Source organism: Bombina bombina, chromosome 1, assembly GCF_027579735.1.
Source record: "Bombina bombina isolate aBomBom1 chromosome 1, aBomBom1.pri, whole genome shotgun sequence".
Classification (NCBI taxonomy): Eukaryota; Metazoa; Chordata; class Amphibia; order Anura; family Bombinatoridae; genus Bombina; species Bombina bombina.
Window position 1 is genome coordinate 715,832,698 of NC_069499.1, and position 17,036 is coordinate 715,849,733.

General features: G+C 38.0%; 1 protein-coding gene across 1 annotated transcript in view; it reads right to left on the reverse strand.

The window, feature by feature from the left end:
* LOC128639521 (pre-mRNA 3'-end-processing factor FIP1-like) overlaps nt 1-14,178 on the reverse strand; it is a 160,245-nt gene extending 146,067 nt beyond the window's left edge. Inside the window, exons 1-2 of the mRNA XM_053691664.1 lie at nt 14,049-14,178; nt 10,287-10,476 (exon numbers count right to left, since the gene is read on the reverse strand). Of these exons, the coding sequence (XP_053547639.1) occupies nt 10,287-10,476; nt 14,049-14,126 (268 nt within the window). The 5' untranslated portion in view covers nt 14,127-14,178. The remainder of the gene's footprint in view (nt 1-10,286; nt 10,477-14,048) is intronic.
* Between the last annotated feature and the right edge of the window lie 2,858 nt (nt 14,179-17,036).

Sequence of the window (17,036 nt, forward strand, 5' to 3'; positions counted from 1 at the left end):
AAAGTTAGGTAGCCAGATTAGTCTCTCTCGCTAGACTCCACGTGGGTAGGGAAATGGCCACTCCCGGGTACTTCAATTAGTGATGCTCATCTTGCCTGGAGAAGCTACCGCCATAGAGCAATGTTCTCTGAGATTCAGACCCAGTACAACTCCCAAGTTACTAAACTCACTAAATTTGTGGAAAATATAAGACTAAGGAGTTGGCAAACTGGATTTTAATGAAAATTATAGCCGGAGCTCCTGAAGTGTGCGTCTGTTCAGCTCAGACGTTGGCTCCGCCCCCCAGCTAATTTATTTTGACCTGCAGGACAATCTTAGATTTTATTATTTCATAAAACTAATTTAGAGACTTTCTGGTCACTCATCCATTCATCCTGTGACTCTCCCTTTACTGGCCCCAAAGAAGTCAACAACTCATATGTACAATCACATTAGTTTTAAAATAAAAATGTAAAAGCTTCTTTAATCAAATAGTGATGCAAAAGATAATGAGATAATCTTTCACTAAAGTGCATCTTCTGCTCTGCTTCTGTGCAGTCAATGTCACAGAGGAAGGCAGCTGTATGCGTCAATGCTCTGGTGCAGAGGCAGCCCAGAACCTTATGAGGCTTTGCCTGGAACTCAGAACCTGTCCACAGGGCAAGTAAGATTTGAGCTATAATGTTAACTTACTACAAAAACCAGGAAATAGCCATGTATATTAGTATGGTAACATGGTGTGCTCAAAAGCTTTAAAGGGGCATAAAACAAGTGGGGATAGAGACTAATAATAATAATAATAGTAATAATCTGTACATTAATTACTTTACCTGCAAATTTATACTGCAGTGCCTCGCCATTAACCCTTTCTTTTAAGTTTCCGAATTATACAGCTCTAACTCCCCCCACACAATTCATTTTATGGTGCATCTATATCCACCATTGATATGGTAGAATGCAAGACTTTAACGCTCCTAATCTGCCGGTGCATGCCTAGAAGCAAATAAGCTACTGTGAACTCAGTTGAAATACAATGCCTGTGTTTCTGATGCTAAACACTGATAAGGGGGGGTGGAGCATACTACTCTAGACAGCATGGCTATGTCAGTAATTTTACTTATTTTTGAAAATACTTGCCAACAATATTTAAACATGGGATATGCACAGATATAAACATGTTTTTTGGCACTTTAATATAAAAAACCTACACAAACAGCCAATATAAAAGGGGCCAGAATGACTACTTAAGAGATCAATGATACCGACATAGAAAAGTCCATTTAGAAAATATGCTCAAAAACGTGTTTTCTGATCAATTGGAGTGCTTTGAGTGGCAAGTACTCATAAAGAATATATGGACTAGACCCAATATAGCGATTTCTGATATGGTTGGCCTTGAAAAACTGAGAGCTATATACAAAAAAAGCCATATGAAGCAGTTTGCACATCAATAAAAAATTGGAATAGACCTCTATAATTCTTAGAGACTTCAAATTGTTGTTACCTAATGTTACAAACTGGGGCGTTTTAATTAAATAATAAAATATTCCAACTTGTTAGAACATTTTATTGTTGCAGACATGCTTGCTGGTCTTTTCACTGTATTGGCTTATAATAGAGTGGGTCTCTCCTCCAGACCTTATTATTACAATCTCCTTTCCTCCTGCAGGCCTCCTATTATAGCCTATGTACAGGGTACATCACTGGTCATTAAGGGGTAAAAAAAACCCCCAAAAAAAACCTTTAATGCAAATTCTATATGTATGGGTGTTTAAAAAAAAGTTGTATTTCATAATTTCATATACATGAGATTTTTTTTAAGATTACTGCTTTTTTAAGGCGATACTAAAGTCACATTTAAAAACTTTTTTGATTCAAACAGCACTCAATTTTAAAAAAAATATAAATGTGCTTCTATGCACATTTTCAGAGGCACAAGCTCCTACGGAGAATGTGCGTACATACATATTTGAGTTTTGTGATTGGCTGATGGCTGTCACATGATACAGGGAGCAGAGATGTATATTAAATGAGCTGCTAATTATACAAAAATCAATTTATAAAATAAATAAATATATATATATATATATATATATATATATATATATGTTTCCCTTGTTCAGAGAGGGATTGCCTGGTATTTTGGGGCTGGACTGCACTGTTAAGTCAGGATCAGAATGAAATGCTACAGGAAAGTTCTTCTCTGTGAAAGGCACATGTTGAGCAAAAAGAGGCTGCTTCTAGGGTGGTAACTAGCCATAGTACAAACTATTATGCTATTTTTCGTTCCCAGGTTGAGCGCTATATATAAACAAATTCGATATTAAATTTTTTTGGATAATAAAGAGAGGAAGGACCTGTGGGTCATCACTTTTGTATAATAAACACCTCATTCAATCTACATCACTAGCCACTAGTCTGTCGTATTAAATATGATAATAACAGAGAAAGTCTGAATTAGTTATATGATACATTTAGACTCCAGTACCTTTTAAATCATATATTAATAGAAATATATAGTAATGTTGGTTCAATAACAGACTAAGAGTAGCAAAGTATATTTTTTCCATTCTATATACTTTGAAAAAAGAACATCCAAACAAGGGGGTTGTTCCCTTAAAAAAAAAAAACTAAATGGCCAATAACATACAAATATTTAGTTACATAATTGCAGTCATTCAAAAATAAACCACAGGAGATTGATAGTTATATATGTTGCGGGTAAAGTAAGAAATTGGGTAATCTTAGCATTACCCGGTTAAACCTAACATTACCCAAGCAGCTGTGAGTAAAGCCCAATGTAACATGATAAATCTTCTCAGAGTGCGAGGGCGGAGCTTGCTGTCTAAGGAGATGGCCGCGTTCTGAACGAGCTCCCAAGCCCTATCTGTTTAGAACAGTCTTAGGCATTAGCCGACTAGCCTCTAGAGACCCTAATACTGCAGGAGGAGATGTAGTGATATTGGGGCACATTTACACCAAACCCGGAGCTTGATTCCTGAGCCAACCACCTACCAATTGATACCGCTGCTCTGTGATGGCCTCCTGTCAATCTATACCCCAGCCTAAGCCTGTAGTGGGGCAGAAACACACACAGGCACCAATAGAGGACTCACATCCCTCCCGCTCCCAAATCTCGTTACCGGGCACTTGATATGCATTCCAGCTTAAGCCCGCACGAGGTCCGGCAGCATAATTGAAGGCTCCTATCAGAATGCTGAGCAGGCCGCATCCACCCACGTGGCAGCCCGGATCCCCATCGCATCTAACTGAGGCATAGATGACCACACAATTGAGTAAGCCCTCATAAGCATAGGCCAATATAGTGCCTGTTTGCCCTTTATATCAGCAGATGAATGCGGGGAGAGCAGTTTCATGGCGACCCACATAAATTCCCCAGCCTAGACAGACCTCACTAGCATGGCAGATGACACGCAAGGCTAAAGTATAAAGTACATACTTTTTTAAAAGGGAACCCCCTGATTATCTCTGACAGTTATTATTGCTTTATCCTCTCACTACTGGCTTATTCTTGATAACTATTCACCATACAGTGTGAGGCCACATATATCACTCAATATGTCCCCTAAAAAAACAGCAAAGGGTAGCAAAGGCCCTAGGCAGCTGAGGGCGCCAAACCCCTCCGTGAATAGTTTTTTTAAGACTTTGGAATCCAGATCCTCTGCTTTAGCGGATCCTACACCCTCAGAAAACACCAGCCAGCCAAGCTTGTCTGATTCTGAGTCAGAACAAGTTTCTGACACCATCACTGTGCCAAAAGCCCTATTTGAGGCACTTCCCTCAAAGAAGGATTTCTCCTCTCTGTTAACGCAGGTCAAGCAGTGTATCAGGGATGAAATCTCTGACCTCAAAAAAGAATTTATCTGACATAGGCCATAGGGTTGAATCCCTAGAAACCAACCAAGAGACACACACGTCTGCTATATCTGAATTACACAGCCTCATTAAAAGACAGGACACTACAATCGCTGAGTTGGAGGATAGAGTAGATGATGCCGAAAACAGAAGTAGGCACAATAATATTAGACTGAGAGGCATCTTTGAACTTATTGCTCCTTCAGACCTGGATCAATATTTACAAGATCTCTTTAATGCGTTGAAGGGGGAGGAAACCCCTTCAAAAATAGACATTGACCGTGCCCACAGGGCTCTGCGGCCTAAACCTCCTGAAGGGCAACCACCCAAGGACGTAATTGTCCGCATTACTAGCTACCCGGTGAAGGAGGAGCTGATGAAATTGGCAAGGGAACAACAACCTTTCGTATATGAAAATTCAAATATCCAGTTGTTTGCAGACCTCTCCCAAAGGACACTCCTCAAAAGAAAAGATCTCAAACCCCTCACCCTTTGCCTCAGGAAATTGAAAATTCCCTACAGATGGGGGTTCCCTTTTCACATGGTAATACCTTGGAAGGGTAGAAGGCTTACATGCTTTTCAATAAATGATGTTCCGAAGATCTGCAAGGAGCTTGACATACCTTCTCCACTATCTACATCTGATCTGCCGGCACCCCAGGCCGGTGAGAATAACCCGATTCCCCTGCCTCAAAGAGGGAACTGGAAACAGGTTCAACACAAACGAGCGAAACGCTCAACCCCTTCTCCACAGCACCTCTCGGAGGAAAAGGGGTGATGATCAACCAACCTGTGGTGTTCTTTGCTGCCCCTCTTTCACCTTCCTCGGTGGGAAGAAGAAGTTGAACTACTTACACGAAGATCTGGATCCAGGTCCCTGCTAAAAACCTGGCTTTCTACTATCCTGGAACTACATCAGGGTATTTGCCTTGTCCATTATAAAGTTGCCTATTTAGTCCATGTTTAACCCTATATTTTGGGTACTCTAGTGTCTAATGTTACCTATAAATTCTTTGTTCTTAAACAGTTGGGAGAACTTACTCCCTTAGTCTATTAAGATGGTTCATATATATTGTGTTATTGATATAACTCATTCCGTTTTCTCATTTGTTTTTTTATTGTTTTCTTTGTTGTTATTTATTTTGTACTGTAACTTCAATGTGTACTTACTCCTAACTTATTTGATGCTCATTTTGCAATGTCAGTTATACATCATGTATTCATGTCCCATTTTCTATGACAAGTAACAAATCACCACAAGACATTAACATATTTACACAAAACACCAAAGGCCTGAATTGCCCGAATAAAAGGAGACTGGCTATCTCAGATCTCCAGAAAAGAGGTGGACACATACTAATGCTGCAAGAGACGCACTATAAATCAAATAGCATCCCCAAATACTTCTCACCCCACTATCCTCAACATTTCCATAGCACCAACCCACACAAAAAAATTAACGGAGTCAGTATCCTGATCCATAGGTCAATTCCATTTACTCAAACTCACATTGATAAGGACAAGGAGGGAAGGTACTTATGCATACGGGGAATTTTATTTGGAAGACCAGTAACTCTGGTAAATCTATATGCCCCCAATAAAATGCAAGGGAGTTTTCTCCTATCAATCTGCAATACAGTCATGAAAGAAGCTAAGGGCTCCCTGATAATAGCTGGAGACTTAAACATCCCACTAAACCCCACAATAGACTGCACCAATCCAGACACTAGAGCAAAAATTCCACACCTCCACAGCATTTGGCAAAAATTCAAATCACTAGGCCTACATGACTCCTGGAGATACCTAAATCCTCAAAAATCCAACTTCACCTTTTTTCGAATCCAAAGCGTAACTATTCTAGGCTGGATTACATACTTGTAGATCACCTAATTTTATCTCACATCCAGCAATCACATATTAAGCACACTTCGTGGTCAGACAACTCTATAGTCACCTGCACCATTAGATGGCCCTCTGCCCCTTTTAAATCCTACCAATGGAGACTGGAGAAATCCCTCCTCTTAGAGAAGGAGAGAGTTGAGTTGTTCTCTGAGCTGATCGATTCGTACTTCACTATCAATGACACTCCTGACATTGATATTACCACTCTCTGGGAGGCACATAAAAGCACTTTGAGAGGTGAATTTATCAAAGTTAAAGCACAACTTGCGAAAAAAAACAGGGAACAAACCACAAATTTAGCTAAAGAATTAGCTGAGCTAGATCATGCACACAAATTTCTACCTGCTGACTCCCTGATCCTAGAACAGCTCACAAAAAAGAGAGATGAGATGAATTCCATATTGCAAATAGGAACCCAAAAACAACTGCTTCATCGTCAACAAAATTTTTACAAGGAGGGGAACAAGTCAGGAAGACTTCTAGCGAGGGCATTAAAACAGAAACAACAACAGACTTACATTCACTCACTCAAATCCTCTCATGATAAACTAGTCGAAGACACCACTGCCATAGCGGCTGAATTCAAGGAATTCTACCACAAATTATATAATCTCTTTCCAAGCAGGGATCACAACGCCCACTCACAACTTTGCCAAAAATATTTAGATAATATCCCACTTCCCAAACTAACCCCAAACCAACAAAACATTCTAGATCAGCCAATACAATCCTCTGAAATCATCAAGGCCATAAAAACCTTAAAGCAAAATAAAGCTCCAGGGCCTGATGGCTTCTCAGGCCTTTATTATAAGACGTTTGCAAAATCCCTTGTCCCCTATTTGACAACTTTATTCAACTCTATCTCGAACAACACCCCCTTCCCGGACACCATGCTCCAAGCTAACATTTCTGTACTAGCGAAGCCTGGCAAGACCCCTAATGTCCCAGCAAATTTTAGGCCGATCTCACTACTAAATGTGGATCTCAAATTATATGCCAAAATCCTAGCTAATCGCCTTAATCCAATCCTCCCCTCAATTAATTATACACCAAGACCAGGTAGGGTTTGTCCCCTTTAGAGAGGCTAAGGACAATATGGTCAAAATTCTTAACCTCCTAGAGCACATCTCCCTAAATAAGACTCCAGCCATTTTTCTTTCCACCGACGCCGAAAAGGCATTTGACCGCTTAGGCTGGACTTTCCTAATGACAACCTTACAGAATTTCCACTTTCCCCACTCCTACATCCAAAAAATATCCGCTCTCTACACATGATTTCCATGTCCCTCTGTACAAATTGAATCTGACTTATCATACTCTAAACACATAAGTAGCTTAAGCTGGAACCCAGCTTTCCTCACCAGCCATATAGTCTCCCACTCCGCTATCACCAATGAAACATGGTCAGATTGGAGAATGATTCGTAACTCCTTTAAAAACATTTCCACGCCCTACTCCCCCCTCACTACAATTATTTCTAACCCGGAATTCACTCCTGGTCTACAAGCAGATACTTTAAATTCCCAAACACTAGAACAAATGCTCCCAATACACTCTCTCACAGAAGGGAATAACATTAAACCCAAAGGACTCATTGATGCCATGGAACACCCTTTCTTGTCTTCATGGTTTAGAGTACACCAAATTAGACACTACATAGTCACGCATAAACATAGATCAGACCTCCTTAGGCCTTTAACAATGTTTGAACAGCTTTGTTTAACTAAGGAGATTCCATCTAAGGTTATCTCTAATCTATATAAGCTTACTTTGGCCAGCTCCTTCCCGCACCTGTCTCCCTATACTAGGAGCTGGGATAGAGAATTGAACTCCTCCACACAAGCCCAGACATGGTCACATAGATTCTTAGCCTTGTCTCATTCGGGTCACTCCTCTCAGGCAAAGGAAACTAACATAAAAATAATGACACAATGGTACCTAACCCCGGCAAAACTTAAATACATCTATAAAAACACCTCTGGTCTTTGCTGGAGGGGATGCAGAGAAGAGGGTTACCTCTCCCACATTTGGTGGGACTGCATACATATCAAACAGTACTGGGCAAATATATTTAACTGCATCAACAAGACCCTGGGTTCTAATCTGGTTCCCACCCCAGAGATGGTGATGCTCAATCATCCTAAAAACCTAACTTGCAAGATAAGAAAACATTTATTCCAAATCCTACTTAATGCAGCCAACCAACTTATCCCTAAGCATTGGAAAACCTCACAAAGTCCTACCATTCCGGAATGGATAACCCTGGTGAATAAAAATGTATTACTAGAATGATTCCATTACCTCAAGCTGGGCCAACTGACATTCTTTCATGATATACAGTTCCTATGGGATTCCTTTATACTGGCATGAATATCACACCCCACAATAACCCCCTAGGCCGCAATAGTTATCAATATTTTACATGAACCAAGGTGCATTGTGGTACACATGAAAAAATTTGCTTCTATGTGTTTTTTCTTTTTCTTTTGTTTTAGTACTATTCATTGTTTAGACAGTTATTCTTGTTCAACATCTTTGCATCATGCCTAGACGGCAGTCACTAGGGGCTTTTATCCCCTGACCCATCTAGGTGGAGCTTAACACCTCTTAACCCTGCTTCTCTCCACTGTGCTTCCTATTCTGTATGAATAAGGTTATTGTCCTGCATTATTCTGACCGCAATATTCCTTCACATGGACATTCCTGTCTCTTAGCCCGGATGAAATGAACTTGTCCCGCTAAAGGAAGCCAATGGACTCTGAGAGCTCCCAAAATCAGCTATAATCTCTGTATAACATATTGAACATTCTTGTATCATTGCTTATTGACTATGTATTGTTGGAAAATATTTTCAAATAAAAAGAATATATATAAAAATAAAAAATAAAAATCTTCTCAGAGTGCATCAAGTCACTGCATCAAACATATATACTATGCACTTTAATTCACACATAAACACTATATATTTTGCCTCCGTCGGGGGGGGGGGGTGTTTAAGGGGGGCAAAGCCTCCCTTTTAAACCTCATTCACCAAGGTTAACTTGGGGTGAATGCCAGAGGATCAGCGGGGCGCCTTCATTGAACCCCCAGGCAGAAACCCCCAAAAATAGTGTAGATGGGGGTAATTACATCGGGCTTTACCCACAGCCGCTTGGGTAATGTCAGGTTTACCCGAGTAATACTAGGATTCCCCGGATTTCTGACTTTAGCTGTAACATATACATCATAGGATTCATTCCTCTATAAACACGAATGATCAGTTGTAGTTATACTAGAACAATGTAACGGCTGTGGATATAATATTAGGTTACTGACACCCATGTATCAGAGTGAAAGAAATATTGGTTTGTGCAGTTGTATACACACCCCTTTAACAAACATAGTGACATATACAAGCTTAGTTTTGGACACACTTAGCTAACAGCTGAACACATTGACATGGCGGGAAAGCGGCGGTGATGCAGTAAGATGAAAACACTGATCCTAATTAAAAAAATTAAGTTTGCACTAAACTGTTATCTTAAAATAGTTTCCTTGCCCTACAAAATTGGTTGATTTGTATACGTTTGGGAAATAAAATGTGACTGTTAAAGGGACACTGTACCCAAAAAATTTCTTTTGTAATTCAGAAAGAGCATGCAATTTTAAGCAACTTTCTAATTTACTCCTATTATCAATTTTTCCTCATTATCTTGCTATCATTATTTGAAAAAGAAGACATCTAAGCTTTTTTTTGGTTTCAGTACTCTGGACAGCACTTTTTTATTGGTGGATGAATTTATCCACCAATCAGCAAGGATAACCCAGGTTGTTCACCAAAAATGGGCTGGCATCTAAACTTACATTCTTGCATTTCAAATAAAGATACCAAGAGAATGAAGAAAATTTGATAATAGGAGTAAATTAGAAAGTTGCTTAAAATTTCATGCTCAATCTGAATCACGAAAGAAAAATGGGTACAGTGTCCCTTTAACTTTTTTTTCTAGCATTTAGCGATTTAACATATATAACATATAATATATATATATATATATATATATATATATATACATACATATACACACACATACACACACACAGGTTTATGTTTAGGTGATTCGATGTAAACTTGATATAATTATGCACATGAATAGAGTGGGTTTATTCTTATATATTGTAACACTATGTATGTATGTATGTATGTATGTGTAGCACTATATATGTATGTTTGTATGTGTAGCACTATGTATGTATGTGTAACACTATGTATGTATGTATGTATGTATGTATGTATGTGTAACACTTTGTATGTATGTTTAATAGAAATTGAGGTCTTGAAAAAGGTTTGTGGATAAGCCGAAACGTTGACACTGAACCGTTATGGAATATAACTAAAACAAAGACTTGAGGAGTGCCCTTGAGCTATTGAGCTTCATGTATACGAAACAAAGGTGTGCACCTGGGCTAAGAGCTGAAGAAATTGGAGAGAGTGTATAGCTATAGCTAATCAGATTATAGTTATATAAATGATGGTTTGTGTGAGCACTTACCTGGAGGGTGTAGGGATGGCGGAGGCATAGTGTTAGGAGGAGGCCTTTGAAAGAAATGAGGAGGAGGGGCAGGGAACAAAGGTGGATTTGATGGAGATGGAGCAATGTTAGGAGGCGGCAGAAGTGGTGGAGGATGAAGACGATGTTGCTGTATAATGGGATGCGGCTTATACCCATGATCTCCGATAACCTTTAAAGTGGCGCAAAGAGCAAACAAAAGTAAATTATTTTTATTATTAAAAAAAAAAAAAAGGAAAAAAAAAAAAAAAAAGGAGGAGGTAATGTATGTTTTCAGAGAGTCAGTACATTGAGTGGTTTGTTTCTGCTTAGATAAACAATTTATGTCACTTGAAAATTAAAAAACTTTAAAGTCTTATTAATTTACTTTAAAACTTGCATTATACTCCAGTTAATTCACAAAAGTAATAATAAAAAAATGACAACAACTAAGGCACGACAGCTGACAAACGCTTAAAAGGAACATAAAACCCAAATTTTTCTTGTGCACATGTCTGGAGCACTATATGGCAGCGATTTTGCAAGAATGTTATCCATTTGTAAGAGCACTAGAGGGCAGCACTATTTCCTGCCATGTAGTGCTCCAGATGCCTACCTAGGTATCTCTTCAACAAAGAATAGCATGGGAACAAAGCAAATTTGATAGTAGAAGTAAACTGGAAACTTTTTTTTAATTGTATGCTGTGTCTGAATAACAAAAGACATTTTTTTGGGTTTCATATCTTTTTAAAGGGAGAGTACATGGGTGCATTCCAATTTTAATTAGGAGCATTTTTGCAATATTCTTCCCTTAGCAAAAAATGCTTCCAGTAAAACTTATTTTTGATTTTCAGTGGCATACGCACATATGCTGCGAGTGACTCTGTGTCCCTCTCTGAATCGGGTAGAGGTGGTGCCGATCTTTGGTGGTGTGGGAGGGTCAGAAGGGAAGCGGATGGCCTACACTGCAGAAAGAAAGAAACACAGACCGGGAGAAAGGTAAGGAGAGAGGGAGTAAACTGTAATTAAAGGGGAGCGGCACTACACTGCAGAAAAATGTGTGTTTTTAAACAATAAAAAATTCAATTTTATATATATATATATATATATATATATATAAAATATATATATATATACTTTCCAAATACACACTTGGCCTAAGTGTTGTAGGTATCCGGAAAAAACAGCAGGCAACACAGGGAATTCAATCAGAAAAAGCCTTTATTCCAATCCTTGGAAAAACAGCAGGGCCTTATCCCATAACGTTTCGGTCTACACCTAGACCTTTATCAAATGGAGCCCATGTGAGAGATACAGTACCTAAGAAGTGACACAATATATATACAGATAGTGATACTCATTTACATAATTGGCGCCAAACCATATTCTAGCGATACGCCCGGTTCAGTGCAAGTCTCAAATGCGGCAAAGACGGCGTGATGACGTCACGCATAACCGGAAGCCAAAACGAGGCCAAGATTGGGAGTCATGGTAATGGTAAACATAGCACCGTGTACCAATAGACAGAGCGAGGTAGAGTGCTAGGGGGAATATGCACAAGAAAACGTGCATAACGGAGTGGCAAAGGGAAACATAAATAAACCCAAACAAATACAAAATGTGAACAAAAATGAAAAAGAAAAAAGAAACCAATCGCAAATGCAAATAAAAAAAAGACAACAATCACAAGTGACAATGTCAAAAAATATATATACAGGGCAGCACATAGCATACTTCATGTGCATAAAATGCTACCAAGTAGTCAATTATATGTATAAGGATACATAACCACTCTATACCGTAGAAGTATCAATGGGAGACTACAGGAGATTATATATAGAGAATAAAGAATGCCATTACATTTAGACAAAGCTAATAATAAGCAGTGATCATAGAAGCCATGATCACATATTAGATGCAGAGGACCTGCAGAGGAGGATACAAAGCAGAAACCTATGTATAATTATAACATAGGTTGAAAGATAATATGGACATTCATTTGTAGTAACACCCAAAGTCAATGGTGGAATTGAGACATTTAGGGCAACTGTGTTCAGATTAAAGATCCACCTAGCCTCCAGACATAATAGGGTTAATGCTCTGTCCCCACCACACCGTAATCGTGGCACATGGTCAATCAAGATGACCCTCAATGAGGAAAATGGATGTCCTGCCTGTACAAAATGTCTCACAACTGGTTTCTCGGATTCACCCGATTTGATAGCTTGACGAATGGCTGTTTTATGATTGGCTAGTCTTTCCTTGAAGGCGGTGACTGTTTTGCCAATATAGTACAGAGAACACGGACAAATTATTGCATAGATCACATACTTTGATGTACATGTCAATCTGTGATTAATTTTGTATTTCCTGTTCGTATGTGGGTGATGGAAGGTATTAGCAGTCATCAATGTATATAGAGAGTGATGTGTACACAAAACACACCACGCCCTTAGGGGGCGCTTCCTCAATAACAAATAATTGGTAAAAAATAAAAAATCTATTTTAGAACTTGTTGAATTACAATTACAATTATGGGTGACAACACAGTATTCTATACTAAGCACCATACATAATGATAGCGACAATATTAGTATAAAATAGAAAATAAAAAATAATAAAAAATAATAATAATTAAAATATAAAAATAATAAAGAGAGTCCAAGAGACCAAGATGACAAAAAAATCTGGACGTCTAGGCAGCACTCTGTCAAAGGATGGCTATCCTGGTGATCAAAATCTGAAAAGAGTAAAAAACAGAGGCACCAACATGGCCTAATATCGCCAACACAGGTATAAACAAAAACACAGGTGAATGTGAATACTCACAAACATAAAGCACCCAGCTGGTGCTAATGGAGCGGGCTGAAACTTCACAGTGGTCCAGCACACTGTTATCCTTAGCGCAGAAACAGTCAGAATTCTTCTGAAGTACCAATGTTCATATGCCTAGAAGGGCAAAAAAGGCAAACCAACATGGCCTAATATCATCTGGACAGAAGTAGAATATAACCAAATGCTTGTACTTACAAGATAACAGGCACCTATAGGTGCAATATCAGCGAACTGGAACCAAAACGTCGCCCAGTAGACTAATGCCAAAGACAATCCTCAGCAGGAACCAGGAACCAAAGTGTAATTGTCACAGGAAGTGATATACCACACAATAGCAAGTGTATAAGTATAAAAAATCTTTAATAACACAGCGACGCGTTTCTCAGCCTACTCAGGGCTGTTTCATCAGGCTATAACAAACATTATGATACACTTGCTATTTAACAGAAATCAAAAAACCAAAAAAACCCTGTAATTGGATGATCAATTAACACACATCACCTGTCTGTGATCACATTGATGAAGTTGTTATAGTAACAATTGTAAACACATATGGGTCAGGTGATATTGAGCATACAGGCGATTTGCCAAATAAATAAAATACATATAACAATAAAAATAACACAGTACATGTAATCTTATATCATTAAAATTGGCCTCTTGTAATGTTTCCTATCATAATTATAGCAGAATATTTAGACATAAAACGATTAATAAAAAAATTAATATATAAAAAATAATGTGTATATAGTATATAGTATAACTTCCGTAAAACCTTCTATATATATATACACACTTACTAACTTATCAATATATTAAAAAAGTCTGAACAACTTGGTACTTTACGAGCTAAATTTGATTTCATTAAAGAGAGCAGCTTCTGTAGCTGCCATTTGATATCGTTATAACTAACCATTAATACTGACTTACAATTTGTTGCAGAGATCGTGTGTAGATCTTTTTAAAAACTTCACTTAACTTGTTTGCTGTGAATAGTTTGGGAACCATACTGATTTTCTACTGGAGTATAACAAAGAAAACCATGTAAAATAGAAATAGGGAAATACGTATTATTTGTGAGTTAGAAACAGCATGTAACTAGATCAGCTGTGTTGGTACACGTCATGAACCTTTCAGAGTTATTGGAACTATGCTGATATGTGCATTGTGAAGGGGAGTGTAAATGAACGCCCTATCCATGAGAGAGTTACATTATGCCTATCAAACATCGTGTAATGGTGAGAGTATACAGAGGGGCCAATCAGAAGGTGTGTAGGAGTGGGCACAGAGACCTATCACAATTGCCCTATAACGTATAGTTAGATTATGAGAATGTGCCGAAGTGCTGCTAAAAGGGAAGGTGTGTGATAATGTTACTAAGTACCTGTCAGGGAATAATATCGTCCGTGATCGTTGCGTCAGTGTAAAACTGTCAGCATGAAGTGCTAGGGGAATGGACAGATTGTAAGGCATATGCCAAATTTGGAACAATGTGAAATAAAAATATATAAAATGTGAATTGTCAAGTGGATACTTGTGCATGATAAGATGTATGACAATTGTGGACAACATATGGAGGAATGAGATATAAACCTTATTATGAAACCTATGAGCCAGCGACAATAATGCAGACTTTGTAGTATTGCCTATGTATATCACAATGGGAATATTATAGGCAAAATGTCAATAATAAATTCAGATGTGCTCTCAACAGAGATAATGAACAACAACTTAAAGGTTTAAAAGCTAACAAATTATTGGTCCATAGGTTACATCGAAATATGCTTGATCTGAGATGGATCAAAATTAGAATAATACATCTGATCTATATTCGGAAGTGTAAAAGTTAAAAATATAAAAAAAATTACTCGCTATAAATTAATAGCAAAAGTGAATATAAGTATATCTTGAACGATTATGTCTAGACACATTAATAGAAAAAGGTTGGTGTGCTGCTATTTACTAATAATGTGGAGTAGTGAAATGGGATAAAACATACTATATTATCCAAAGGGATAAATGAACTAGTGGCCAAGTGGTAGAGAATGATATAGACTGGGTAATCTAGACATACTATACTATAATTACTACTATTACAATTGGGATGCAATGAGATTTATGTATAAATAAAAAACAAAGGAAATTGTGATAATAATGGTGAGCAGCACTTCGGCACATTCTCATAATCTAACTATACGTCATAGGGCAATTGTGATAGGTCTCTGTGCCCACTCCTACACACCTTTTGATTGGCCCCTCTGTATACTCTCACCATTACACGATGTTTGATAGGCATAATGTAACTCTCTCATGGATAGGGCGTTCGTTTACACTCCCCTTCACAATGCACATTCAGAGTAATTGGAACTATGCTGATAAGGTTCATGACGTGTACCAACACAGCTGATTTAGTTACACGCTGTTTCTAACTCACAAATAATACGTATTTCCCTATTTCTATTTTACACGGTTTTCTTTGTTATACTCCAGTAGAAAATCAGTATGGTTCCCAAACTATTCACAGCAAACAAGTTAAGTGAAGTTTTTAAAAAGATCTACACACGATCTCTGCAACAAATTGTAAGTCAGTATTGATGGTTAGTTATAACGATATCAAATGGCAGCTACAGAAGCTGCTCTCTTTAATGAAATCAAATTTAGCTCGTAAAGTACCAAGTTGTTCAGACTTTTTTAATATATTGATAAGTTAGTGTGTATATATATATATATATATATATATATATATATATATATAGAAGGTTTTACGGAAGTTATACTATATACACATTATTTTTTATACATTAATTTTTTTATTAATCGTTTTATGTCTAAATATTCTGCTATAATTGTGATAGGAAACATTACAAGAGGCCAATTTTAATGATATAAGATTACATGTACTGTGTTATTTTTGTTGTATGTTATATGTATTTTATTTATTTGGCAAATCACCTGTATGCTCAATATCACCTGACCCATATGTGTTTACAATTGTTACTATAACAACTTCATCAATGTGATCACAGACAGGTGCTGTATGTTAATTGATCATCCAATTACAGGTTTTTTTTGGTTTTTTGATTTCTGTTAAATAGCAAGTGTATCATAATGTTTGTTATAGCCTGATGAAACAGCCCTGAGTAGGCTGAGAAACGCGTCGCTGTGTTTTTAAAGATTTTGTATACTTATACACTTGCTATTGTGTGGTATATCACCTCCTGTGACAATTACACTTTGGTTCCTGGTTCCTGCTGAGGATTGTCTTTGGCATTAGTCTACTGGGCGACGTTTTGGTTCCAGTTTGCTGATATTGCACCTATAGGTGCCTGTTATCTTGTAAGTACAAGCATTTGGTTATATTCTACTTCTGTCCAGATGATATTTGGCCATGTTGGTTTGCCTTTTTTGCCCTTCTAGGCATATGAACATTGGTACTTCAGAAGAATTCTGACTGTTTCTGCGCTAAGGATAACAGTGTGCTGGACCACTGTGAAGTTTCAGCCCGCTCCATTAGCACCAGCTGGGTGCTTTATGTTTGTGAGTATTCACATTCACCTGTGTTTTTGTTTATACCTGTGTTGGCGATATTAGGCCATGTTGACGCCTCTGTTTTTTACCATTAGCAGTCATGTGGTTGCATGTGACGCAATTGCCACATCTGTAGCATCCCAATTTGGCCTTAGGTAGCCAAGTCCGTCGTTCGTAACAGTGCACCGGGTCATTCAGGACCAAGAGGTCTCGTACATTTTTAGACCTTTTGTAGACCATCCGTGGTGGCGGGAGGTCATAGAACAGTAGGCTAACATCTGTGACTGTTTCTATATATACCCTGATTGGATATATTTCCCTTGTGACTCTTACACTTGTCTTTTGCCTACATTTATTCAGTTTGTTTCATGGAATCCTCACTATCATCTC